Here is a 26,557-nt window from a genome sequence, read left to right on the forward strand (position 1 = left end):
GAACAAGAACAAGGACCTGGCAGCAGGAACGAAACGCCGCAGATTGCCAATGCTTACACGTGCGCACGTTGCTCAAAGACATTCCGGCTTGCTGGGAAATTGAAGTAAGTGAACACTGGTGAGTCAACTTCGCGTACCATGCTGACCCATGGAAGGGATCACCAAAGATACCATGACCGACCTCATGCATGTCTTATCGCGGGTTGTGGGAAGCGTTTCCCGCTACGGAAAGATCTTACGCGACACACTGCAAGCATGCATGGAGGGGAGAGAATGTTTTGCTGGGAACCATCATGCAAATCGAGAGCCTACTCACAACGCCATGACAAGGGAACGACCCGAACAGATGATCTTCGACGGCACATGTGGGATGCGCATAAGATCAAAATGTAGCTTGCCCTCTCGTGGTGTCTGTGATCCTGAAATGAAAAAAACATGTCTGTTCCTCACGTATGATAATGATGTGCTGCCGAACAAGTTTGTGTCGTGAGAATCCACAAAAGGTCCTCGGAAGCGTAAGTTGTTGTTGCCAGAAATTCCGAGGGAAAGTCTCAGTCCAGATCATGATCATAAGAAAGTGGACCGCGTGATACCGAGAATCGTTAGCCGAGAGGAGGTTTGCCTCAAAACCGCACTCACGCTCCTCTTGCGCGGCGAGACGATCCTGGCGAAAGCTTCCGTTGTACGGCATCAAATATAGCAACGCTGTGACCTACTTCAAAGGTCAACATTTCTCAAGACGCGTCGCCACTGCCCGACTGGGCCCGGGCCGTGAGATGATGTTCCAGATTGAGCACAAGGTCGCACCTTGTGCTTTCGCCTTGGTGACGGGCCCATAAAACTCTACGGTATGTACGACATACCGAAGTCAAAATTCTCCAAAAGGGAGAACATTGAGGCTTGCTCCGCATGCGTCGTCTCCGCTTCGGGATGGTGTGCAAGATATCATCTCACATGGACGGAGTTACAGCGTACCGTGATCGGTATCATTGGCCTCTACGCAGCCGTCGTTCTGAGGGCGGACAGCGTTGTGGGCTGGGATGCCTTGGTGCTTGAAGTGGTCGTAGCAGAGGAGACCTTGCCAGCAACACACCAAGGCTAGTCAGTGTCGAGGTTGGGCCCTGCGATACTAGGTTTCAACTCGATCAGGCGTCGCACAGTCAGATCCCAATGGCCACTGAAGATTTCGCAATCATCATCAGCATTAGGAGCAGTGTGTTTGTAACGTCAACTCTACCCCTCGTTGTGCCGCCAACATCGTATGGACTACATGACGCCTCCTCATCGTGATTCCGTCGAAGCTGTAATGACGCGACACCTCTCATAGCCGAAGTTTGAGATTTTCGCCGGGCATTGGGGTGTGGTTGCATTCATGCGCAATGCGCAATGTCAGATGTGATGGCGCGCGTCGCTCTCGCAAGGTGGCCGAGTCGTCCAGTGTTGTCGCATCGGGCTGCAGGCTGAGCTGCATTCATCACCCATGATATACCACCAGCCTTACTAGCGCGTCAAGCGAAATGGCGTGAGGGGCAAACCTCATCGCTTGATTCGCTTGATTCGCATCCGCATGCTTTGCTGGCCATACCACAGATCTTGGATGCATTGAACCCAGAAGCGTGTCAGAAGATCTTCACCCTACACCACCATGCACACCTCATCCACCCATCCATCCATCCATCCTGCCGCGTGCCCAAACCCGCCGGTTCTAGTGGTGGGGACGAGCACGGCCTGAAGTGACTTCGGAGCGGCTGCAGATCAACGAAAGTTGGAGCGGTGCTTGGCAACGCTTGGCACTATTCGGGGGTCTTAGCCGATCGCCTGTAATAAGAAGGCCCGCCCGCCATAATCCATTTCCGTCCGTCAAGTTGCACCAATCCACTAAATATAACGACACTTGAACACGGACCGAAGCAGACGAAGGATCTAGTGCTGTGACAGGTCGCGGCACAGCGCATGCATACAGTATATCGGGATTTCAGGAAACAGCAATGTTGCCATAGGTCGACTCACTATCACCCGAGTCACGTTAGCTCATCGCCCTATCCCCCTCTTTTTACATGCCGCTCCCGCGTGTCCCGCTTGAACGAAGCTGGACGCAGGTCCATGGATCCTCGGTGTTCGACCCCGACCGATTAGAACGCAGGGGCTCTAATTTCCGCGTCTACATGCAAACACATGCAATCCTTTGGCCAAGCCTCCTCAGATCTTCCCCTTGAGGAAGCACCGGCGACTGCATCTGACTCCGTCACGAATATTGTAAATGGCGTAAGCTTTCAGCACTTTTTAACTCTCGCTATTCGCTCTGGTCGGACCATTGCAACCTGACGAATCCTCTTGCCGCGCTGTCTGTCAAGCATTTGCTCGGGTCATGGCCATCGTCAGCTATGTACTTCTTTGGCTCGCGTGCGTCGCAGCAAATGTCACCGCCACTCGCTCAGGAACCCTCGAACTGGACTTGATGTTCCCCCGAAACGGAACATGGAAGCCGACAAATCTCATGCCCATTGTCTTCGCGGTACAGCAACCTCAACTAGGGGATCTAGTTCAGAGACAATTGATTCGTTGGAGGCTTGCACAGCGCGACAACGCGACCCTCGATAGTATCAGTACTGGCGCTGCTACTATTGAGCTCAACTCGACGACTCCCGGCCTCTATCTCGCCACTGGTTTCTCTAACGCCCTCGCTGGTATCCAAGGAGATTGGATATTCCAATGGCAGGTGTCTCTGAGGAACTGCTCCGAACTGAACGACGAAAACGCGCTGCTTCAATTTTCCGTCTCCTCCGAGACTCGCTGGGCATATTTCCGAACCAACGAATCTGCGCCGACGCTCAATTTCGAAACGGCCATTTCGCCAGACTCATGCCGCGATGTAGAAAACATCGCCTTCAACGTCACCGCAATTCAGTCAGTCCCTCGTGGCATCGACCCCGAGGTATCGCCGTCTTGTGCTGCGCTCGGAGCACCGCCGAAGGTGACCGGGAGTCCCTGTGCAGTCACGATCAACGCAGCGGCTTCCATGAGTGCGTCAGCCGCCGTCTCGTACTCTGCGTGTCAGGCTACTGCTACTACGTGCGCTCCCCCGTCGTCAACGAGGCCCTCTGCGGCGACCAGCCTGCGAAACAATTGGATCGTTCTTTGGGTGGCTGTCACCCTTTTGGGTTTCATATATATCTGAGCGACAGTTCATCTCTGCACGACATGTGATTGCCATTTCTGCTTTCTTGAACAGCTTCGTCCGTGGCCTGGAGCATTTCCATCCCGATTCGCAAGCATGATAATGTATCAAGTCTCCCACCGCATCAGGGGTGTCTCCCCGCCGCGCCGTATGATGTGACTCTTGCTGCTTCCTATTGCTAATCTGACAGGCCAACTTGCAAAGTTATTAAGCGAGGGCTGCGCACGTGTGACTTGCGCCAGTCACTGCGACGTGCTCGGCCACGTGCATGCGCTTTTTCGACGATCTGAGCTTGACTAGAGAGAATGGCGCGCAAGATGCCAAGATCAACAGACCCAAGGCTGCTTAACGCGGAAGGTACAAGTCCCTCGTATCCGCATTAGAGAATCAATCGAGGCTACAGATGAAGAGTATCGGATTCTGGTCTGATACGAAGGGATCGCCCGTCGGACCTGCCGCGAAGACCGTCGTTACTTGAAGACAAGGCTACCTCGCTAACGGTTTGGCACCTATCAAGGGTCCAGCTACTGTTCTTAGCTCCCTAGGTACGACCAACTTCGGACTCCATATTGGAGAAGGTCTATAGAACCAAGTAATTGGAAGCTCCGCTCTTAGGGCACTCAAAGCCAGCCTTGATAGAGTCCTCGCAATGCAAGCAGCTGTGCAATAATGTTATACTGACCAGACGGCGGACTACATCTTCGGGTTTATTGCTACCAATGATTGGACTTTCGGCACCGTTCAGTCTGCATTAAAGTCATAGTCGAATACTACTTGCCTTGAAATCCTCTCGGCTAGCGAGATCACCGGTCCCGTAGTGTTCAATACAACTCTGTACGTCGCTGCCAACTCAACGTCATTATCAAACTCTACACCCCCTATAGAGAACTCCACATTGAGCACTGACTCCACATTGAGCACCAACTCCATATTGAGCACCAACTTCACCTTAAGCACCTACAACTCCACTAGACTTCCCAATTTCACACTCTCGTCAAGATTCAAAGATCCATCGATCGGCTCGGAGGCGGTGGCAAGGTCGGATCGGAAGGCAAGATGTGGTGTAATGCCAGCGGGAGGGCGTCATCAGCATGTCGATTTGGCACTATATGCCTATTGAATGTAACTTCTTTAGCGCCGCGCGACCTCGGACGAGGACAAGAGCAGCGGCTAGTCTCGGACAATACTTGTAGAAGTTGACGGATGTAACACGTCAGTCGTGGGCTAGTTAATTTTGAACTGCGAGATTCCGGCCGAGAACGATCTTGTCCCTACATCGAACCACTCCATACACTGATTAATGAAAGCCTTACGGCATATGACTCTTCTAGTCGGGCTGCACAGTATTCATTCTTCTTATATCCTCTGTCCCGTTGGACAACATCGTATTGGCGAGTTCGAAATTGCCTATATCAAGCAGACGTCCAAGTTTTCCACTTCCATGGCTATTATATGCGTAGAGAAAAGATCGTGCGACGTACTCAGTTGAAGGACACCGTGATTGCATCATTTCCATGTGCGATTCGAAGCGCCAGACATGACGATGCGTCAACGCAGGAGATCTTGGAGTACGCAGAGTATCTCGGACATATTAGTGTACGCTCAGTGCTCCTGGCTCCGACTGTTCAGACTACTGCGAGTGCACAACGGTGTGATATTCTGCTCTTTTTCACGGCATGCGTAAGCCTTCATAACTTTTTTATTAACCCAGAAGATGGTCCAGACAGGACTGAATTACAATCTGGTGTTATGACCTCCCTTGTTCAGTAATAAGCCGTAAGGACTTAATTTTAATACCATTTATCTCAAAATGAGAGCTCCTACAATGGGCGAGAAATTGAGTGCGATACATGAATATCCGGCGATACCATTTATATATAGACCCGATATTAGCATTATCTAGCTACTAGTACCTATTGGATCTCAGCCTAAGGCCGACTCAGTTGATAGTCTGCCTGAGGCACAGAGTAGTGATGTTCACACAAGAATATCACAATACGCCTCAAATGACGAACAAGTTATTAGTCATCTCAGAGCATCATGGGTTTGGCCACACCGTCATGGCGTTCTCTAGCTTCTCCGGAGATATGGCTAGAAGACCAAGATGTATATGTAGTGGAATGTCGTGGCGATTTCCATTGTATCTCGCTAGACAGTATTTGCGACGCGATCGCCTCTGCAAATACACAGAGCGCACTCGCCCCGGCATCAAACAACGATGAAGAACGTCTTCGTCACCGCTATCGCCATCAATGGTCTGCTTTCGGGTGCCTCTGCGCAGCTCTTGGGCTTGGATCTGGATATTGAAGGTCTTCTGAAGAGCCTTGGGCCAGCGCCCGCCAATGACCCACGATTCACCACGTGGACCGCACCTGGTCCTCACGATGGTACATTTGAACACCTTGGAAATGTTGTTCGCTGGAATCGAAGTCTGATAGACCCATAGTCCGGAGTCCCTGCCCTGGTTTAAACACGCTTGCCAACCATGGGTAAGCAAAATCATTACCAACGACGCACAGGTCGTCTGACAGAAGCCTTTCAAGATTCATCAACCACAGCGGCAAAAACCTAACCCTGCCGCACCTGCTCAAAGGTCTGGCTGCGGGCCTCAATATTGGAGCAGATTTCACTACGGTCATCGGCGCTGTAGGTTTGTTGTCTTCACCGAACCCGCTCGGTGGGCAGTTCGACCTCAACCATTTGGACCAACACAATTTTCCGATCGTATGTACTCAACCTACAGGGTATCATTACCGGTATCGTGAAATTAACGGGAGGATTGCAGGAGCACGATGGAAGCCTCTCCCGGGCTGACGCCTACTTTGGGAACGACTATTCATTCAACCAGACCTACTTTGATCAATTTCTGTCAAAATTCCACGGACTCCCTGCTACCACCACCCTGACAGCATCCGAGTAAGCAGGCATTGCCTTTGCCCTTTGCTGTGCATCATCGCTGACCGCAGATCCTGCACTAGAGCTCGTTATGCTCGGGTCAATGACAGCTTGAAGCACAACCCCGAGGCAGTGTACGGCCTGCGAGAATTTGTCCTGAGCTCCGGCGAAACCGGACTCTACGTCCAATCTTTGTCTTCCCCATCCAAGGCTTCGGCTCCCATCTCCTACATCAAGAGTCTCTTCGTGGATGAGAAGTTGCCATTTGCGCTCGGATGGCGACCCAGCCCGGAACCGATTACTTTATTATCTCTGGGCAATTACATTCTGGAACTCTATGCAGCGAATCCTGATAAGGTCGCTGAGGGTGTTTGTGAGTTTTCGTATCGCCCAAGCCATACAATCGCCTCGCGATCACTAACACATTCCATCAGCCCTCGTTACCGACAGCTATCTAAATCTTTTCGAGGTCACCGTCGGCGGCACTGAGGTATTGGCCAATTTGACACAGGGTATCAGCACGGCGCTAGGACTTTGAGGGAATGTAGAAGAAGACATGGGAGCTGAAGTAGACTAGTCGATCGAAATCGTCAAGAAGTGCGAATCCGGCTCGTCCGTATGGAAGTCCTCCCATACAGTCTTCCACCATTCGTCTTCTCTGACATCCACGTAGACCTCACCAACAAGTCTGTAATGATGGTTTGAGAGCGGCCGAAGCACCACCGGCAAGGGGCAATTCTCGAGCCTGAAGATTTGATCCCCGTGTTGGGCATCCTGATGCACCATGCGGAACCCTCGGTGTCGGAGATTCATGAGTCTCATGGAATACTTTGCGGCAATTCGGACGCCTCGTTCCAACGCTATGAGCTGTGCTTCAATCTGATCCAACTCCGAAGTGCCGCGCGTGCTATCAGTGAGGAGCGCATGAATGGGACCCAGCGACGGCTCGCATTCGAACTTCGCGGCCCAGTCTCGCATTGTCAGCCTTTGAGATTTTTTCTCGGCAGATTGCTCATGTTTCCGCTTCTCGAAGCTATCCTGCGTTATGTCTTCGACCGTGTCCAAGTAGCAACCCAAAATGAACAATCTTTCTTGAGAAATGCTAACAGTATAGTCGTATGAATCGCGCTTCCGTCGTAGACTTTCAAGAACCCAAGGCGGTAAAGGTGGTCGCCGGTTGGGATCGATCATCCAGCTGGACGCATATTGTGAACCCGACGATCCTCTCGCGAGAAGGATGAGTGCCGTGTGTCCTTGCTCCGCGATCATGGACGTCATGGCTGACCTAAAGACCTCGCCGACGCTTTTGGTATAGCTTGGATAGTCTATGATGTCTCCGCCGTCTAGTGTGAGCCCGAGCAATGCATATATCTTGTCTCGGGGATCTGTAGATTTCGAAGACCAACTCTCCACGAGCGCATGCGAAAGCAGCATCCTCGGGAGGCCTCGTTTGCTGCGAAACTCACGCTCGCGGAAGCTCTGAACAGTCTGGAGATGCGACGCCTGATTATCCGGGTCTTTTATCATTGCCATGACGTTCTGCAATGCCAGGAAGCTGACGAAGTCTTCGAAATCCACAGAATCGTGACCGCACCAGAGCTCAACGCTTTTGGCTTTAGCTACCTCCTGAATGATCCATATCCTGCTGAAATAGGGACGACTCAGGAAGGCCTGGAAAGCTTCCACAACCTTCGGAGTCGGAATACCGTCATCATCCCCCGTCGGTGTCCGTTGCAGCTCTGATGATGCGACGGCAGCCATGACCATTCGGGAAGCATCATCAGGGGCACCGAGCCACGCAACGACTTTCGTGGCCTTTGCGTAGATCTGGCTCATGAGCGACACTTGATTGCTTCGCTCCTGGAAGTCCTTTTGATTGATGCAAATCATGTCGGCCCAAACGTATCTGATGCCCTGCCGGTACAACTCCCGCAGTGCGGCCTCCAGAGTGTATGTGATCGGTAGTGAAATCCCTGGCTGTGACTCAGTCTGAGAGTGAAGTATCGTGATCGGAATTGTAGCTCTTGAATCTCCCCATGTGTAGGAAAGCGCTACATATTTGGTCGGGTTCTGAATACTGACCGGGAAAAGCGAGCAGGTGATCGTTGAGTCCTCTTCTCCAGCGCGGAGTATTTCAAGAAGTCGAATCTGCGAGCGTGCGACGTCCAGATCTGAATAAATGATATTAGGACCTCGCCTCCAATTTACAGCGTCTAGCAGACGCCGTTTTGCTCTGGCATGCCCTTCGCCATATCTTGTACCAATGACAGCGTCCAATATACCGCATAACGCATACCACGTGTCCTCTTCTCGCGTTGACGCCCTTCCGTTCATCCAACTCATTTTCACGTCGACTGATAAATCATAACTCGTCTCGTAATTGTGTAAGACTTGCTCTGGCACTGATGTGAGTTCCACGATCTCCTTCTCAAGCCCAGTGCCGAAAGATGCGGTAGGTCGGCTGAGCCAGTGTGCCTGACTGGTCATCCCTTTATTCCCAATCACTTCCCATGAAGCCGAGAGAAATACTACAATCCGTGGTGCAAGCAGGTCCTGCAGAGTCCAACATCTTGTAAACCATACACTCTGTCTGAATTGGTCCATATCGGTGGCGACTTCCACGTCGGCGAGATATGCCAGACAAACCTCAGCGTTCCGGAACCATTTGAACATGAAATCAAGGTTCTGGGTGACTTCCGTAGGATCTTGATGATTTATGCAGCATGTGTCGATCCATAGCCATTCTACAGCGGGCAAATTTTGTTTCATATAATCGGCAAAGGCAACCAGTTTCTTGTAGCCGTCACCTTCTGTATTTCGCGCGAGCCGGACGTCACTGAAGAGCGCCTCGTCGAAACTCCAGCGATGCGATCCGATTGCATATTTTGGCACATCGTCTTGGAATTCCTCGAGTTTGAAGGATTTGACATTGAGAAGTCTCATCGTCGTACAACATTAGTACACCAGAACCTAGAGAATGAAACAATGTTGGTGCGACGTCCGATTAGTTTTCTTGAGAATTTTCATTGCCGGTATCGCGTGAGGCAAAATGTTGCATATTGCTAAGATAATAAGTAGACATTTGGGAGCTTCAGCTTGCATGGGACTTTCGCGCATGCCACCCCTCATCAGAGGCCCCTTGGTGAGCCGTGGTCTCAACATGATCCATGACATTCGGATGGCGCGGTATGAGGCATCTGAAATGCAGTGGGACCGTATCAGACCGGTGTCAATTCGGCGTGGTTACAGAGAGCGTAGATATGTAAATCCTACAAACCGCCCATCGTGTACAGGTATAAAGATTAGCCATATTAGACGGGCATTCAATAGAAACGACTTGAGGGGCCGATATTCTGTCTCCCCTGCAAAAGCTGGCCACTGCTAGGCTGGTCATCAGTAAGACGAGTGTCAGTTTAGTCATCGCTCTGCCATATACGATTCGACCAGCTCCCGAAGAGCAGAGTTCAAATGCTTCACAATAGGCCGACTGTATCGTTGAGTCGACTTCAACAAGACCACCGCGAATGGACCAGACGTAAGGGCGCACGGTATAATACCGACACATTGTCTGTCGTTTGCGACGAGTGGACAAAGCAGATGGTACAATAAGGCTTCACGTTTCGCTGGCTTTATGCGGGTTCAGTGACAAGTGTAAAGTGCGGATGGTATATTTGATCTCATCCGCAAACAGTTTTTTCGCCCGCGTCACTCCCGTCCAATCGGTCAGCTTCAATGGAAATGGACGCTCCCAGTTGTCTCGTCCGCAAATTCTCACGAACGTGATGACAAAATATCCTTGATCGCAACTCAAAAGCGAAGTAGTCACCCTTCAGATAACTCCAACTGATCCGTCATCATATCTTGATGATGAATCAGTCTTTCAGTCTTGCGCGATCCGCAGGTTGCCAATACGTAGGTGTATATGCAGGCGAGCAGGAGCGTAATGGCTATCGATGAGAACAATCCAACACCCAGGTGTGGCTTCTGAGCAAAGAAGCAAACATTTTAAATCTCATCATTCACTATGGCACGCACTTTTCTCATTGTTGGCGCGACTGGCAATACAGGCCGAGGTGTTCTTGAGACCCTTCCAACTTTGATCAAGAATTCTGAAAAGTTTTCCGGACATCGCATCCTCGCCTTGACTCGTGATGTCAACAGCGTCTCATCCCAAAAACTGGTCAACGAACTCTCCGGCTTTGAGATCGCCGAGAAGAACTGGACCGACATCAATGCCGCATGGCTGTGCGAGAACGAAGTCGTCCGTGTCTTCTTCGCCGGGCACGTCATGCCTACTCAATTCGCCGAAGAGAGCCAATTCTACGTGGAAATGCTGCTAGCCGGGGTAGAGTACCTTGTACGGGTTGCTACCACCGATGCCAATATGCATGCCGATGCCTTTGCTCATCATTCGCGCACGCATTGGGCTTTGGAAAATTTGCTCAGTCAGCCCGAGTTCGAGAAGCTGCAGTACACCTCGCTACATCCCAACATTTATTACCCCATGTTCCTGGGCGGTCCAGCCCATTTCATCAAGGAGTTCCACCATACGGGAAAGCAACCCGAGATGGCCATGATCGTCGATGCAAAGACGCCAATGGGATGTATCGATCCTGTGGAGGTCGGTGTGACCGCTGCACACTTGCTGGCGCTGAATGACGTATCGCCTCATAATGGCAAGAAGTACGTTCTCAACGGGCCCGTCGATATCACAGGCGATGATGTCGTATCTCTGGTCGAAGGGTACATTGGTGAAAAGGTAGATCCGGCGAACGTCGTATTCAAGGACATCGCGATGATCGAGGAGATGGCTGAAGCGTTGCCATATTCCAATAATTTGATCATGTCGGTGACATCCGCACCGGTAGCGCTGTGGGATGGCAAGTGAAAGGTTGAGACCAGCAGCAAGGAGATCCAAGATGTGTATGCGACCAAGACTACTGTTGTGGAGTTTCTTGAGAGGATGGTGAAAGTATGAGCCACCTTGTCCTTTGAGTACTTGAGCTTAGATCTCGTAGGCAATGAGAAGATTTCCTGTTTATCAGCGTGCACTTAAGATAGACCGGCCGACGTGAAATCGTGATTGCTCCCATGAATCATCTTCAGCGGCACGATACATAGCCCTGTTAACAAGAGCATGGGTACGTTACGGCAGTAATGTTGAATATTTAGTATCTGAATCATCACTATAATGGTGCACAATTGATAGTCAGAGGGTTGAGATGAATCAATGTTCGACATCTTCACCTGTCGAGGAACGGGATTAGATAATCACATCGATCGCCCCCTGACGATCGTTGAGTCGCCTCAGCCACGTGGGAACGGCACGAAGCGAGGAAAGACCCTGTACACCCAACTTTATTTTGGCCCCTCGCAGGGTTTCTTGGGACAATTTGCCATCGAAAGGAGCACCTTATCATACACCTCAGCCATCTTCGATACATTGGGAAACCTTTTGTATCTTGTGTCTGAAATCATGGCGACAATCACCATGGACCCGTTCCTGACGGAACCGGATACGATCGTGCTCAAGAATCTTTTGGACGATGTCAAGAAGTCGAGCACCGCTGGCGGCGTCGCCTCAACAGATAAATCGTCAGATCCAGCAAGACATCCTGAAGAGGAAATCTCCGAGCAAGATGAAGCAGATATCTCACGTCTCAAGGCGTTCAATGATCCTTCACATCCAGACTTCACCCCGACGGTACCATGCTTCCAGAGAAATGAACACTCAAATCTGAAAATAATTCACTAACCATCTCATCCAGGTCTTCACCTTCTGCGACGACAAAGACATCCCCGAACCCATCAAACAGTGGCTAATCCGACCCTACACCCGCTTCGCCATGACCGTCGTCCGGCACCCAACGGACGTGGTATTTCTGACCAACATCCTGATGTACACATTTATCAACCTGCCCAGCGCCATCCTGCTCTTCCGGCACTTCACCTACCTGCACGGCATCGCTCATCTCGCCTTCTCCTTCTGGTGTGTGGGACCCTTCACGCTGATGCTGCACAACCACATCCACAACAACGGCGTCCTCTCCAAAGCGCTCCCCTGGTCCCTCGTGGATTTCGTCTTCCCGTACATCTTCGAGCCGCTGATCGGCCACACCTGGGACTCGTACTACTACCACCACGTCAAGCACCACCACGTCGAGGGCAACGGCCCGGATGACCTCAGCTCGACGGTGCGCTACCAGCGAGATTCGATCCTGGGCTTCGCGCACTACGTCGGCAGGTTTCTCTTCCTGATCTGGTACGATCTGCCGGTGTACTTCCTCCGCAAGAACAAGCCCGGGTTGGCGTTACGATGCCTGGTGTCGGAGCTGGCGAACTACGCCTTCATCGCGTTCATGACGGTGCGCGTCAACCCGCGCGCGGGGACGTTCGTGCTCGTCCTGCCCTTCACCATTCTGCGGCTGGGTCTGATGATCGGGAACTGGGGGCAACACGCGCTCGTGGACGAGCAGGAGCCGGACTCGGATTTCCGCTCCAGCATCACGCTGATCGACGTCCCGGTAAGAGTCCTCCCCTCCCTCCTCGAACGAACCAAAAAGAAAAAAGAGAAAGAAAAACTGACCCCCATCCTCCCGCAGAGCAACCGGTTCTGCTTCAACGACGGCTACCACACGGCGCACCACCTCAACCCGCGGCGGCACTGGCGCGAGCAGCCCGTGCACTTCCTGCAGTCGAAGGCGAAGTACACGGCGGGCCGGGCCCTGGTCTTCACCAACATCGACTACCTGATGCTGACGGTGACGCTGCTGCGCAAGGACTACGCCCACCTCGCCAAGTGCTTCGTGCCCATCGGCGAGGCGCAGATCGAATTGGCACGGACGCCCGGCGCCGTGGAGAGCATGCTGCGGAGCAAGACGCGCAAGTTCAGCGAGGCCGACCTCCGGCGGAAATTCCCGGGCGTCTATGCCGCGGAGGCCAAGGCGGGCGAGGGCTCGCGGGACGGCGGCGTCGGCTGGAGGGCTGGTTTGTCCCGCCTGGCGCATTGGTTGGATGGCGCCCGGCTCCCGGCGGAGAGTCTGCCCCTGGGCGCGGCGACGTTGGAGGCGGTGCCGGCCGGGCATAAGAAGGCGGAGTAGAGAGGGGGCTGTCTCGGCGTGTGGGGCGGGACGTACATGGGTAGGGCTGGTCTGGTGGGGGAAGCCCGGTTCCTGGGATTCTGGGCCATGTTGGCTTTGCCCTTGTGTTGGCTGGCAGGTATCGGTGGCATCTGCGCTGTACCCAAGGGAAGCGAAAGACGGCGATGGAGGTCTCGCCGGTAAAGTCGAGGGGAGCGCGTTGGCTGGACTTTGAGAGCAGAGAGAGGGGAAACGACAACGGATAGAATGCTTTATAGAGGCCGTTCATATCTTTTCGGGAAATGATCTATTCCATTTGGAAAGCCTTCCTCATTCATCACATCAGAAGGAACACACCTTATCCCAGAATCTAGAGATCGTCTCATCCATCTCGTGCCTACCTGATCCATAATCGACTCTTTCCGAGACAGGCGCTCATCAAAAGATTCTCCACCACAATCAGAACCCTATTAAACACACCTCCCAACTTCTCCCTTGACTCGACATCTAAAGCTGATCCAAAAGGCCGCCCGCCTCGAGCAGCAGGACAATCTGGTGCACAGCGGTCCTGACATTGACCTTCTCCAGATCGACGACCAGATCAGCCTCCTTCTCCGGCTCCGGGGCCTCGTATGGGTCATCCACGCCGGTGAAGCCGACGATTTCGCCCCGTCGGGCCTTGGCGTAGATCCCGCGGCGGTCCGTCTTCTCGCAGTAGGCGAGCGGGGTGGCGACGTGCACGAGGAAGAACGAGCGGCCGGTGCGCTCGACGAGGTCGCGCACGGCGAGGCGCGAGGCGCGGTAGGGCGCGATGGGAGCGGCGATGACGGCGGCGCCGGCCTTGGTCAGTTCGGCGGCGACGAAGCCGATGCGCGCAATGTTCTTGTCGCGGTCCTCGCGGGAGAAGCCCAGCTCCGAGGAGATTTCGGAGCGCACGGTCTCGCCGAGGAGCAGGCTGACGCTGCGGCCGCCGCCTTGCTGGTTGAGGGTGACGTTCAAAGCGCGCGCGATCGAGTCCTTGCCGCTGTTGGTGTAGCCGGTCAGGAAGACGGTGAAACCTTGCTTGTTGCGGGGAGGGTGGGACTCGCGGAGGACGCGGACGACCTCGGGGTAGGAGAACCATTCGGGGATGTCACCACCGGTGCGGAGGCGGCGACGGAGCTCGGTTCCGGAAATGTCGAGAGTGCGGATGTCCTTGGGAACCTCGTCCTTGGGTCGGTACTCGTCGCTGTCGGGGAGGTAGGTCATCTGTTGGAAGGGAACGACCTCGATTCCGAGCTCTTCGCGGTATTTCTCGACGGCGTATTGTGCGTCGTATGGGCCGTAGAAGTCTTCACCCTTGCTGTTCTTGCCGGGTCCGGCGTGGTCACGACCGACAATGAAGTGGGTCGCGCCGTGGTTCTTTCGGATGATGGCGTGCCAGATGGCCTCGCGAGGGCCACCCATGCGCATGGCGAGCGGGAGGAGACCGAGGACGGCCATGCCGTTGGGATAACGCGGGAGAAGTGCTTGGTAGACGCGGACGCGGGTGAAGTGGTCAATGTCACCGGGCTTGGTCATACCCACCACCGGGTGGATCAGGACGTTTGCCTGACGAGCGCGGGCAGCACGAACGGTCAACTCTCGGTGAGCGCGGTGCATGGGGTTTCTCGTTTGGAAAGCAACGACCCGTGACCAACCGAGCTTGTCGAAGTGAAGACGAAGCTCTGCTGGGGTATACCGGAGGCCGACGTAATCGTAGTGCATCAGGCGGTCAATGGCGTCGAGCTTTCCACCGATGTAGTACTCGCCGGCAGTGTGGTGGAGGTATTTGACGGCCGGGTGAGCCTCGTCATCGTCACCGAAGACCTCCTTGGCCTCGCGGTGCTTGTCAGGCTTGTAGATGTCGTCGACGGTGAGGATGGCCAAGTTGCGGTCATCACGCGAATCCCGCAGGGTGACACGCGAACCGGGTCCGATGTTAAGAGCATCGATCTCGGGCTTGTTCAAGTCGAGGTTGATGGGGATGGAGAAGAGGTTTCCGTCCGCCAGACGGTTGTTCTCCACAACGCCGTTGTAGTCCTTCTCGTTCATGAAGCCTTCGAGCGGGGAGAAACCACCGCTGAGGATCAATTCGATGTCACAGAGCTGACGGTCGTTGAGGAGGATGGCGGGGAGGGTCTCGGCCTCGGCGGCGAGTTGTGCGCGTCGGGGAGCATCGCGAGCGATGAGATCCTTGAGGATACCGCCTGCGGGAGGGAGAGGATGTGTCAGTCAGCTTGTTTGAGAAGAGGGATAAGGACAGGGAAGGGGAGAGAGAGAGAGGAGATCCGGTCTGTTGCCATCGTCGTGAAGGATGATCTTGACGGCTGGTGAGCGTTGGAGCTGCTGTTGACGGACGTACCATGAGGAGGATTTGCCATGGCGATGTGTGTGTATGCGTATGTGTATCTGTCTTGAGTAGAGTGGTCGATGGAGATGGAGAAAGATTGGCTGTCAATCCGTGAAGAAAAGAAAGAACAGGAAAGACGAGACGAGACGTGACGAGAGCTCGTGGGTATATGGTGGAGGAGGATGAGGAGGAGGAGAGAAGCGAGAGGAGAAGAAAAAGAATGGTCAAGTTATTTTGATTGAATCTAGTCAGAGAAGAATTGTTTATTAATAAACAGAGCGGTGGTAGGTAATCATTTTGATCAGCCTTCTCCGTCCTCCTTCAGATCCCGAACTACGGCCATCATGGGGGCTATTCACTAACAACAACGATGAACTTTTTTCTCCTTCTCGGCCCGTCACATCGGCATGTTTTCGTCGTCGGCGAACGCACTGTATGTACAATCCAGACAACGAACACACTGTACTTACGTCTGAATTGTACATACAGCATACATACATATATGGGCCAGGTCGAACATACGGCGAACCGTGGGAGTGTCGCTGCTGCTTTCCCTGTGTCGTTTCCTCCGCGGCCGCTCCACACGTGTTTCGCGCACATATTTCCAGATGGCATCATTCGGTGGTAATCCCATATCCGTTTCGCGAAACATGCCCCTACATACTAGGATCCATGCTGGTCTCTCCGTGATCGTCGTCCTCAGGGCAAAGCTCCGCATCAGATATATTTTACTGGGCCGCCGCAAAACTGTCCTTCTCTACAGTCAATGCCTCTGATCGCCTACCGCTTATCATCACTCCCGGCGATGGTGGGATCCATCGTACCCTCGACTACAGCCCTGACGCGTGAACCTGGACCTGCTTTTCGCATCCTATCCCACGCGAGATGTAGACGAGCCTGACGAGTTTTCTTTCTTCGCCCAATGCCTGCAAAATGCTTTCCAAAGAGGGCAAGTCGCCGATGACGCCATGCCGCGGGCGGGCCAACGATTGCCAGAGGAGGGGCGCCTATTTCACCGATGAACAACCGGCCCGATATGAAACCACCGCCACGAAGAAAAAGAAGAAGAAGGAGATGTGTGCATTTCATCTGCGTTTCTACTCTATATCGCGATGGTTCCATGGAGGACAGTCCATGGACATATCAATCCACCAGCCGCGTTGGAAATATACCCATCTAGGTAAGTCTGTAACAATATCCCAAGTATCCTTCTTTACCACGCCCGGATCCCTACTTTGCCCACAGTGCCTGTAGATTGCGACATCGGGCCCGGATGCTCCGCTGCCCCGCCATCGCTCTCTTCCCGTTTTCCCTTATCGATAGGGCTCGGATCTCTCTCTCTCTCCCCCACTCTCCCCGCCAGAAACGCGGGTCGCGCCTTCGAGGAGCAGCCCGGGCCGACATCGCCCAACGGAGTGAAATTACCGTGTGCGGGGAGGGAGCCCCAGACAGACGTTTGGATGCGTTTCCGGTCGTGGGCCACACCAGCTGGGCCAAGGCCAATAATCAACAATAATATTAAAAAAAGGGATGCCTATCATGTGAGCAGATGCCTGCCTGTCCACAGGGTCACCGACCGGGAGGCATGCTGACTGTAGGATCACCGCATCTCATTGCATGCAGCAGGCGACCGTGAGAGAGAAGGAGGAAGAGAGGGAGAGGGAGGAACAGGAATATGCAGACTACATACACTCTGAAAAGTAACAGATGTGTATATACTACCTACTACCCAGGCCGGTGGCGATGATTGCACAGACAACATCTTCACCAATCATGAGAGAGGTCGTCGCAATCTCCCATCCCATCTGTCTGTTATCACCTTCCTCGCGGCGACTTGGAAATGGCTTTTACCATCTGCATGTGGACTTCTTCAGAGCCAAACCAGCAAGCAAGCAATTGAGGCGGGCTTGTCATCGTGAGCATGTCACCAGCATCTTCGAGGCACCACTGTACATCGTCTATGCTCAGGGAATGCGCATGGGCGTGGGTGTCAATATTAGTATAGAGGAGGACGGGCAGTCTCTCTCACATCGCTTCCTGCGGTTCCACACTGATATCATCGATGTTCGGCACCTGGGGCAGCATCATGTTTCCACAGCGTTATTGCAATTCTCGTTGTGTTCTTTCAATGGAGGAGATTTTTGAATTGTTTTTTTGATCATTTAGAAACACTGTTTAATTAAGATATGCTGCTGATGCTGCTGCTGCTGCTGATCAGAACTCGTCGCGACAAAGCTTTTAGATGTATGTTCCGCAACCTGCGCCAAGGCACTCCCTCCTCTTCTCTTCTCTTCCTTCCTCGTGTCATCGAAACAGCAGTCGGCCTCGAGACGAGAACAATCATGGATAGGCATAAAAGTCTTGTTCTTTGTGTTTGTTGACTGCCGCTTTCTTTTTTCCCTCTCGAATCATCTCCCTCGTTTTCGCCATCCTTCCGCCTGATATGGTGACAGTTGCCCAAAATTGAAAAACGCCCGCCTATAATGGATCGCCAATAGGGAAAAAATGTTTCGCCAAGAACAAATGATTTCCAATGCAAGGGTTTTGGGTTTCGAAAGGACATGAAGGTCAAATATTCGTGTTGGGGCCCCGACGTTTGCTGCTGCAGGGGTGAAGAGCAGGAGAACAATGATTTGCCGGAAAAAGCCCACGGGGGCGGATATTATGCAAGGGGTCGGCCGTGGGCGTATGATGTGTGAGGGCGAGATTTTTTGGCCTGAGGAAACAGGTCCTGTCGGCGATGATGTCGCGGTCATTTCGCGTCTGGCGTGCGGAGAATTGCGGGCGGCGGGCGGGCGAAAGCGGCCCCACCACCAGCAAACGGCAGGGCAAAAATCAAAAGCAAGAAGAAGAGTAAGAAGCAAAGGCTTTTTTTGTTCTCTCTCCGCACCGCACACAACGCTACCGATCGTATTTCCTTTTCTCTCTTCGGTGTGTCTGTGCAAATTATAGTGCGTTAGACGGAGACGGCCGCCGCCGGAGTCGGCGCGACGACAGTCGTGGTCGTAGTCTCCTGCACCACCGCAACAGTAGTCGCATCATCGTCCTCCTGGCTTCGCTCCTCGATGGAGAGACCCTGCTGGATGGCCTCGCTCAGCTCCGCTTGTCGCTTCTCCTCCTGTTCCTGGAGGAAGATGGCATATCGGCTCTTCTTGTTGTGGATTCCACACTCGGTCTTGTTCTTTCCCTTCCAGCGGCCGGCGCGCTCGTCTTCCGAGTCCGTGACGGGCACGGTCGAGTGCCAGTCGCCGACGCTGCGGTAGCCCTGGTCGAGGAGGTCGTTGGTGGGGACGGAGTTCGCGGTGATGTACGATTGCACCTCTTTGAAGTTCCAGTTGATCAGCGGGTTCACCTTGATCAACCCCGTGTCGTCGATCTCCACGATGTCCAGGTCGCCGCGCTTGCCGCCCTGGCTGCGGCGGCGGCCGGTGATGACGGCTTGCACGCCGAGGGTGCGGTAGGCGCGGGCGGCGGGCTCGACTTTGGCGTGGTAGTCGTAGAGCTCGTCGTTGGTCTCCCAGAGGCGCTCACCGTGTTTGGACTCGAAGGCCGCGGTGGTGTCGCAGTCGAGCGGGCGGAAGGTGTGGATTTTGATGTGCGGGTAGCGTTGTTGTACCCGGGAGACGAGGTCGAGGGTCTGGGGGAAGTGGTAGAGGGTATCGAGGAAGATCATCTCGATGGAGGCGGGAGATTGTGAGGGCGCGGGTTCTGAATCGGAGGATGAGGTGGTGGTAGGGTAGTCGAGTTTGGAAATCATGTCCATGATCGCCAGGCCAGTCAGGCCAAAGGCTGATGTCTGGTAGAGGTTGGGGAGGGAAGTGATGCACCATTTCAGGACCTCTTGGGGCGAGAGTTTGTTAAGTTGTTGGTTGAGGAATTTGAGGTGTGGTCTGGAGAAGTAGGTCTCGGAGAGGTTGGCAGTCGAACTGCCACTGGCATAGCCAGACTCATTGCCTGAGTTGGACCGTGATCGGAACGTCATTGTGAATGTGTTGTATTATTTGTAGTTGAGGGTGAGAGGATTGTCTCTGTTCGGTCCTCTTGCTTCTTTGGATTCGCGTCAGAGCCGAAAGGTGCTGTTCAAGAAGACTTGGTCGAGGAGTGTGATCTTGAGTTGAATGGAGAATGAAGATCGTCTCGTTGCGATGGGTATCAGAAGAGTGGGTGTTTGATATATGAATGACGACACTGTCAACAGATGGACAGCGTTCAAGGTGGAGTAGGAAGGTTATGTCAGACTGATCAATCACAAATGTAGAGAGAGAAGAGAGAAACCACGAGAAGGAAGACAGAATGGATCTTGATTATGGAAGGCAGTACAGTATGATGACCTGATCATCTCCGAGAGACGTTCACCTCGGAAAGGGTGATGTTATGAAGAATCGATCGTGATCGACATTGAATGGGACGTGTAGTGAGGGTACGAACACCAGCGTCGATGAGGGCATGTCTCGTCCCTTCCGACGGAGATTTCATTGATTCCTCTGTCCGGCCCACCTGGTCGCGATGCCGCCGAACAAACGAGTCGAAATCGGTGACTTTGAACGAGGGTGGGCGTCAGCGTCGACCACGGTAGGCGCAGGCGTCAACGATTCATCACTACTTCATCATCGGTCCCGTGTGGTGCGGGCAGGGCGAGCACGCCATTTCCGCCCTTTGCAGTGGGTCTTGGGAGGGCTGTTCTCCCCGCGCGCGCGCGCAAAGAAAGAGGTGCGGTCGTCAAATTTTGCCTCACGCTGGACGGTGATTGTATGGCGGAAAAGGGTGGAATTGCGCTTTGAAATCCAAAAAATCTTTGCGTCGAGCACGCAATAGTGTACTTGACCTATTCGGGCAATAGTCTCTCCTTCTGGACCCGGACTTGTCCTCGAAAGCATGGGTTTGTCCGACCAATCAGTGTTTAGCCAAGGCTATGGGTTTGTCTCTCGGCCAGGAACGTGGGTTTCTAATATTATTCGTTCATGATCATGTTGGTGTGTTGTCGTTCACCGCGGTGGATGTATGTATATTTCGTGTGCGGGCGGAAACCAACACTGGTGACGGAGACTTCAAGCTGTAGGAGACAGGATGAGGTCCAAGGAATTATTACTCAGCACACGCCACCGTCCTCAGGCACCACTTCAGAAACACCGGACAATGGTGAGTGAATGAGAGGTGCAGATGGGAGAAGTGGCACCCACGCGGACAGCAGCCAGAGAGACGGACTCACATTGCAGCGATCGTCATGTTCCGATGCTTCCAGGCGCACACTGCCCAGCTGGACTTGGACATTTGTGTTCGTCGGCGATTTGACAGCTTATCTCCGTTCTCGATTTGATCGATAAGGCTGACCGCAGGGACCAGATCGCTTCTTTTGCTTTGTCATTGGGAAACACTTCGTCTCCAGTACCCGACCGGACTCGGATCAGCCAAAGGTTGGGAGATTGTAATATCCAGCGACGGATAGGTGCACCTAGGCTTGTTTTTGAGACTCTCATGGTCCACCGAACCATCGTGAGCCTTGGAAACTAAGCGCAAAAGACAGTGCACGCCCAAGTAACGTTCATCGACGATGATCATGGAGAGGACGCGGGGGAAATGGGCACACAACACCCGCTCACCAGGGGCACAATACGATTCGCCTCGGAGCGAGACAAATAGATTGGTAACCGACGATACACGTTTCCCAATGGACGGTCAACCTCGTATTCTCGTCGTCGGGTAGGTCAGTAGGAATCACTGCGTTTTCTCTTCATGAGGAGAAGGAATGATACGCACCTGGGCATATGCTGGAAGAACCCCGATGGGCGTCTTCCTGTCTCGCCCGGGGATCTTACCCCACGAACCCTAATCCCATCCACGCGAAATTTCAATGACGTTATGTCCAATACTCCTCCCAATGACTTCACTACTCCTGCCTGTCTGTCCTCCGAGCAACGAACTTCCGGACGCATTGGGGCAGCGGACTTGTAGCTGAGGCGGTCCAGCTTCAGATGCACAGGACACGGGGAATATTAAACAGGGTGGATCCTCCGGACGATGAATGAGTTGATAGCCCCCAGGTTCTCCCCTCCGTTATCTCCGTGGATGGGACCTGCCGGCCTCTACTATCCACCCAGACAGGGACGCATTCCAGAACGCGAGCTTCCTCTTGATTTCCTCCCGAGAGATTTCCGAAAAGCCTGATCAAGATCGAGGTTCGCCGGACGATCCGGAGGCGGTCGATCGCGGAACCGCCACAAAGTCATGACCCTACGTCATCGTGGCATTGGCTTGTAGGCTTTCTTTTTGGCCAATGATCACTCTACATGGACGCTTACAAAACATCATCGGAGGGTGTAAAGTAGAGAATGCTGCGTCGTTGTCAAGAAATTCACTGTTTTTGTGTATCGACCTCGTCGATCATGACGTTGTGCAAGAGCATGCGGGTGCTGGTTCACCTCCGAGCACATGCAGGTTGACTTTCGCTTACCTTGCCACCGCGAGCGACTCGGCAGGATTGATGAGGTAGGGCCACAAGCGGAATGTGCTAAAAGATTGTTCGACTCTACACGGTCTATGTATGTATGTACCTCATAAATTTGTTGATTGGCAAAGAAATCTACCCATTTGGCTGAAACAGTCCAAATGTGTAAGAAAACTGCCAGATAGCGAGGGAAGCCCACCCGCGGTAAGGTCTTTGGATGGGACTCGTCCAACTTGCCCGCTCGTACACCGCACCGTCTAAGATCCTTCCTCGGTGTTGCTGATGGTTTGGGTGACGGTCGACGAGCTCTGGCCGTAGACGACGTAGTAGTTGATGCTGTTGGCGTCCGGGCCGTACTCGAACCAGGTGGCACTGGTGTAAAGCGGGTAGGCACCATATCCGGCCGAGCGGTTGAGAATGGTCTTCAACCACGCCTCCTTCTGGGCGACGCTGGCCGAACCACCGCCGTTCTGCGTGCCGGTCTCGGCGATGGCGAACGGGAGGTTGTAGGGCTTGGCAAAGGTGTTGTAGAAGCCGCCGTAGGCCGTGTCGAAGGACGGCAGACCCGACGCCGAGCTGGCGGACGGGTAGTAGTCCATGCCGACGATGTCGACTTGGTTCGCCGGCGGGAACCAGGGCTTCAGGGCGGAGGCGTCGCTGACGTAGTTGGGCGACCAGAACATGGAGATCTTGTTGTTGTTCTTGGTCGCCTCGTACATGCAGTCCCAGGCCTTCAGGAATTGTCCGTAGTTGACACCGCCGGGGTACGTTCCGTCCGTGGCGTAGTAGTTCATCTCGTGGGCGAAACGGAGCCAGACGGTGACCCCCTTGTTCGTGAAGGTGTTCGTGAAGTAGTCGTTGACTGAGGAACAGAGGTTGGGAGTGATGCCGGTCCATTGCACCGTGGGCATGAGAGAGGCGATCAGGACCGCTCCACTGTTCACGATGTCGTCAACATTGTACTGGTAGTTGCCGTTGTAGCTTCCGCTGTTGACATTGTCGGAGGTGATCTGGCTGTAGACATTGTAGGTCGCGCCTTTCTGACCGGTGGCCTTGTTGAGGCTGGCCATCGTGACCCGAGGGTTGTAGTTAGGAGCATATCCGAAGTAAATGCGATCGTAGCTGATCATGGAGTCCTTCTTGATGCCTAACGCATTGCCGACGGAGTTGGAGAGCTATCCTTTGTCAGATTCAAAAGGATCACCGCTCGAGCAACAAGAGGTTATGTACCGCGGAAGTGCCAGAAGCGGCAAGCGCCAAGGTCGCGAGAGTAGTGAAGAACATGTCGTGATCCTAAGGAGGCGACGTTTGTGATGTCGTGAAAGGAACTGTGCTCCAACGCTTCTCTCGATGGAGAATCACTTGAACATCAACCTGTGCATATATTTATATATGCAACCCTCACCTGAGTCTCAGCCATCATAATCTTGTGAGGATCTCAGCTAGAATTCGGCTTTTGAACATCTCAGCTGGACTTCAGCTCCAGCTGAGGTTCAGCGGAGATCGAGCCGTGTCGTAGTACTGGAACGTCCATGTATGATAAGACCTGACTACTCGTGCATCTTCACTGACCGATGTCACCTGCAAGACGAGCCCTGCCGATCATCGTACACGTGGGAAAGCTTCTTTGGCTTACTGGAGAGGGCGTAGGATTAGAGTAACTCGATGCCGATGCCGTAGGAGCCATGGATGTCGTAGGAACGCGCGTTGTTCGCTTGAGCGTTTGTATGATCACCTGGCACTTGTCTTTCGCAAGAATCATTCATTCCACCAAATATTGTTCGCCGCAGTAAGATCAACTCGTATTCATGTCATACCCTCACAAGAGCCATGATGGTCAAGTGAGATTCATCTTTGGTTTTGCTAGCGTAGGGTTTGCTACGCCGACGACGGTGTCGGTTGTTATTTCTCACAAATTCAGGCAATCATCACTCGTACAAATCACTTCATAGGAGTTCTTTCTCACTACATTCACAAGATGAAAATATGACTCATTGGTAAATGCAATACTTTCGATACGAAAATTGGCCTCCGAGCGCTTCGTCAGCCGTAGACACAATATACAGTAGATCTACCCTGTCTGCATGATAGACAGGTAGGAATAGAGAGATTAACAATGCATGGCAGAACGAGGATGCGAAGATCCTCCAATCTCCACGCGTCCATCCCTTCTCAGAAATGTCACCGAGGAGTAATCCTCAAAGTCACCGAAGATCTTCAGGGATCATAATCCCAAGTTCAGCTGATGCAGGCGCAGATGAGAATATGCAAGGGGAACTAGACATCGACCAGTTCATCCTTGCCCAATAGTCCAGCCATAGGATCATTTCGATCCACCCGCTCGCGTCGATATTTCTCCATTTCAGCCTCGGATATTCCCGCCGCACGCAACTCCTTCGCGCGTTTCCGAGCTTCTTCGTCGTCATGGTCCTGGTCCTCGCGATCTACGCGAGCTGCGGTGCTCTTGGAGTTGAGGCTTCCGTCACGCTCAACGCCGTTAGGCACGTGTTTCTCCCTCCGCGATTCGTCTTTCCATGCATCTTCCCGGCTCACCGCGACCACTTGACCTTCCTCGTCCTCCGGCGGTCGCTCTTCGTTTCCTCCCACACGCTCCTCCAACATAAGTCCCTTTCCGAAATTCTCCGCCGCAGCGACAGCCTCCTTCCCAGCTTCGCCCGTACAGAAGCTGTTCTTCAACACGCTGTGACAGCACGCATATCCCCACTGAAAATCCTTCCACCAGCTTCCCCACACCGCAGTGTGATTGTTCATGAACACATCCTCGGCGTACATGCTCTTCTCCTTTCGCTCGGTAGCCGGGAGGCCTTTGACACGGCCATGCTCGTCGTATTCCACATATCGCTCATTGCTCGTGATGTCGCCGACGTTCACACCGTCGCCCGCGCCCGGTCGCAGAGTTTTGATGCCCATCTTCTCCTGCGAGCCGTATTTGTCCGTGAGGGCTTTTTTGTGCGCGGCTTGACGCGCGAGGTCTTCTTCAGCCTTGCGTTTGCGCAGGATCAGAGCTTCGGTCGGATTGGCTTGGATGTGAATTTTGTTCTTGTCGCCGCGTTCTTGCGTCTCCCAGGCATATTGTTGCGCACGCTCGAATTCTCCCGCATCGCCCGCGGTCTTGGAGTAGAAGCCGTCTTCGTCACCCTCGAGGATTTTGCTTGGGTCGCCATCTGGTGGCGCGACCATGGAACGGGTCTTGGGATCGTATTTGGCGCTGTCGAGATCGAGGTTGATGAGATATTTCGCTGTATCTTCACGCAATCGAAGGTTGCGCGTGGATGTTGCCTGTTTGCGACCCATGTCCGTCTCCTCATCATACTTGGCGCCTTCATCCGCATTGCCATTTTCGCCGTCCTCGTCCTCATCTTCATTTGATCCTGTGCCCTTCTTCGCGCCCGTTGCAGCTTTCTTCAATTCCTCCAACGCATTAAACTCATCCACCACCTCTTGGTACTCGCCCGCCTCGAATCCATTCCACCGATCTCGTTTTGCGTCCCATCCCAGTTTGACGTCCTTGATGACTTCATCCGCCGCAATGTCTTTCCCCGTCCACTTGGCGCCCAGCTTACGTTTCCTTTGCAGGCAATCCTTGGTCTTGTGACTCATGGACCCGCAATTCTCACATGCGCCTTTGCGATACTTCGTCGCCGCCGGTCCTTTGGTCAATCCGCGATCATACCATTGTGCTGTCGCAAGTGGGTCATGGTTCTTTTCCGACTGTAAACGTTGATGCTCGAGGTAATCGGAGTCACTGGCGGTGGCGTCGTCGATGTAGAAGGGCTTTTTGGCAATGAAGCTGGGAATGTATTCGTTGCGCTCGTTGGATTTCTGATCGGTAGGACGTCCAGTAGATCTGGATCCTCCAAGCCTTCCGCCAGGACGATTGTTGTTGTTGTTGTTGGGAGGCGGCATTTTGGCGATGTTGGTGTTACTTCAAAAGATAGTTGTCGCGTGCAAGCGATCTGCACTTCGCGCTTTCGAGATCTGGCGGCCGATACAGAGTAAAGGCGGCTGAACCCTAACAGAACAAGAGGACGGATTTTAAGCTATCGACTAGTAACACTACGCATACGCGGCCGTCCAACTTTGAAGGCGCTTCTATCAAATTGGATCAAAATTCAGACTTGGAAATAAAGTCAATTGGACATTCAACTCTACCAAATCCCTGAGAACAGGACTGATGCTATCGCCAGGCCTTGAATGCCAACTGTGAGTGATGGCTGATCTTCAGCAGCGAACCTTGGATTATGAAGCGATGGCAAGTCACGAAGGGTCCCTGTCTTGTCCACTCGTTCATACCTAGGTACTCATCCCTCGGTGTCACGCCGTAGTTCCAGTAGATATACGGGACTGGCGGCTTATTCGAGGACTCTTTCGGCAATTCGCAACCAGGTATTCTCAATGAATGATGCTTTTGACTGCTTCGACTCGGGTATGATGCTAGCGTCAGTTCCAGCGTGGAAGGTCCCGCAGTAACGGTACAGGGTTGTTTAGTGTCGACTTCTCTAGAAACAATCGACTGTAGACGGGACACAATGCAGCTCGCCAAAAGGACGGGATCAATACCAAGCTCA

The 26,557-nt window shown here is 53.2% G+C and overlaps 10 protein-coding genes across 10 annotated transcripts; 4 read left to right on the forward strand and 6 right to left on the reverse strand.

Moving 5' to 3' along the window:
• Nucleotides 1-2,368: 2,368 nt before the first annotated feature.
• On the forward strand, nt 2,369-3,178 carry K489DRAFT_413133 (uncharacterized protein; the record flags this gene model as incomplete). The annotated part of the gene is made up of 1 exon (XM_033608004.1): nt 2,369-3,178. One exon carries the CDS (start codon nt 2,369-2,371, stop codon nt 3,176-3,178), a length of 810 nt encoding a protein of 269 aa, XP_033456261.1.
• A 2,218-nt stretch (nt 3,179-5,396) lies between these two features.
• K489DRAFT_326008 (Cloroperoxidase) lies at nt 5,397-6,562 on the forward strand (the record flags this gene model as incomplete). The annotated part of the gene is made up of 5 exons (XM_033601876.1): nt 5,397-5,565; nt 5,625-5,667; nt 5,722-5,902; nt 5,964-6,094; nt 6,157-6,562. 5 exons carry the CDS (start codon nt 5,397-5,399, stop codon nt 6,560-6,562), a joined length of 930 nt encoding a protein of 309 aa, XP_033456262.1.
• A 1,119-nt stretch (nt 6,563-7,681) lies between these two features.
• Nucleotides 7,682-8,254, reverse strand: K489DRAFT_298586 (HET-domain-containing protein; the record flags this gene model as incomplete). Its single annotated transcript, XM_033600351.1, has 1 exon — nt 7,682-8,254. A coding segment is annotated over one exon (573 nt), but the record flags the coding sequence as incomplete, so codon positions are not given.
• A 24-nt stretch (nt 8,255-8,278) lies between these two features.
• K489DRAFT_290005 (uncharacterized protein) lies at nt 8,279-9,016 on the reverse strand (the record flags this gene model as incomplete). Its single annotated transcript, XM_033600164.1, has 2 exons — nt 8,279-8,446; nt 8,579-9,016. Coding segments are annotated over 2 exons (606 nt in total), but the record flags the coding sequence as incomplete, so codon positions are not given.
• Nucleotides 9,017-9,914: 898 nt separating this feature from the next.
• Nucleotides 9,915-11,110, forward strand: K489DRAFT_384146 (NAD(P)-binding protein). The gene has a single exon (XM_033605788.1). The coding sequence runs from the start codon at nt 10,098-10,100 to the stop codon at nt 10,959-10,961; it is 864 nt and encodes a 287-aa protein (XP_033456265.1). The 5' UTR covers nt 9,915-10,097; the 3' UTR covers nt 10,962-11,110.
• Nucleotides 11,111-11,564: 454 nt separating this feature from the next.
• K489DRAFT_390899 (uncharacterized protein) lies at nt 11,565-13,173 on the forward strand (the record flags this gene model as incomplete). Its single annotated transcript, XM_033606642.1, has 4 exons — nt 11,565-11,777; nt 11,842-12,597; nt 12,676-12,996; nt 13,018-13,173. 4 exons carry the CDS (start codon nt 11,565-11,567, stop codon nt 13,171-13,173), a joined length of 1,446 nt encoding a protein of 481 aa, XP_033456266.1.
• Nucleotides 13,174-13,557: 384 nt separating this feature from the next.
• Nucleotides 13,558-15,675, reverse strand: K489DRAFT_384148 (bifunctional sulfate adenylyltransferase subunit 1/adenylylsulfate kinase protein-like protein). Its single transcript, XM_033605789.1, has 2 exons — nt 15,536-15,675; nt 13,558-15,380 (listed from the first exon to the last, which is right to left on the reverse strand). The coding sequence occupies exons 1-2, from the start codon at nt 15,552-15,554 to the stop codon at nt 13,660-13,662; spliced, it is 1,740 nt and encodes a 579-aa protein (XP_033456267.1). The 5' UTR covers nt 15,555-15,675; the 3' UTR covers nt 13,558-13,659.
• A 2,602-nt stretch (nt 15,676-18,277) lies between these two features.
• Nucleotides 18,278-19,767, reverse strand: K489DRAFT_77667 (MGSUL7 PAPS reductase). The gene is made up of 2 exons (XM_033608912.1): nt 18,590-19,767; nt 18,278-18,483 (listed from the first exon to the last, which is right to left on the reverse strand). Exons 1-2 carry the CDS (start codon nt 19,503-19,505, stop codon nt 18,470-18,472), a joined length of 930 nt encoding a protein of 309 aa, XP_033456268.1. The 5' UTR covers nt 19,506-19,767; the 3' UTR covers nt 18,278-18,469.
• Nucleotides 19,768-22,225: 2,458 nt separating this feature from the next.
• Nucleotides 22,226-23,252, reverse strand: K489DRAFT_373682 (glycoside hydrolase family 26 protein; the record flags this gene model as incomplete). The annotated part of the gene is made up of 2 exons (XM_033603445.1): nt 22,226-23,143; nt 23,199-23,252. 2 exons carry the CDS (start codon nt 23,250-23,252, stop codon nt 22,226-22,228), a joined length of 972 nt encoding a protein of 323 aa, XP_033456269.1.
• A 706-nt stretch (nt 23,253-23,958) lies between these two features.
• On the reverse strand, nt 23,959-25,935 carry K489DRAFT_384155 (uncharacterized protein). Its single transcript, XM_033605790.1, has one exon. It carries the CDS (start codon nt 25,893-25,895, stop codon nt 24,246-24,248), a length of 1,650 nt encoding a protein of 549 aa, XP_033456270.1. The 5' UTR covers nt 25,896-25,935; the 3' UTR covers nt 23,959-24,245.
• Between the last annotated feature and the right edge of the window lie 622 nt (nt 25,936-26,557).

This window comes from Dissoconium aciculare (assembly GCF_010015565.1).
Source record: "Dissoconium aciculare CBS 342.82 unplaced genomic scaffold K489scaffold_14, whole genome shotgun sequence".
Lineage (NCBI taxonomy): Eukaryota > Fungi > Ascomycota > Dothideomycetes > Mycosphaerellales > Dissoconiaceae > Dissoconium > Dissoconium aciculare.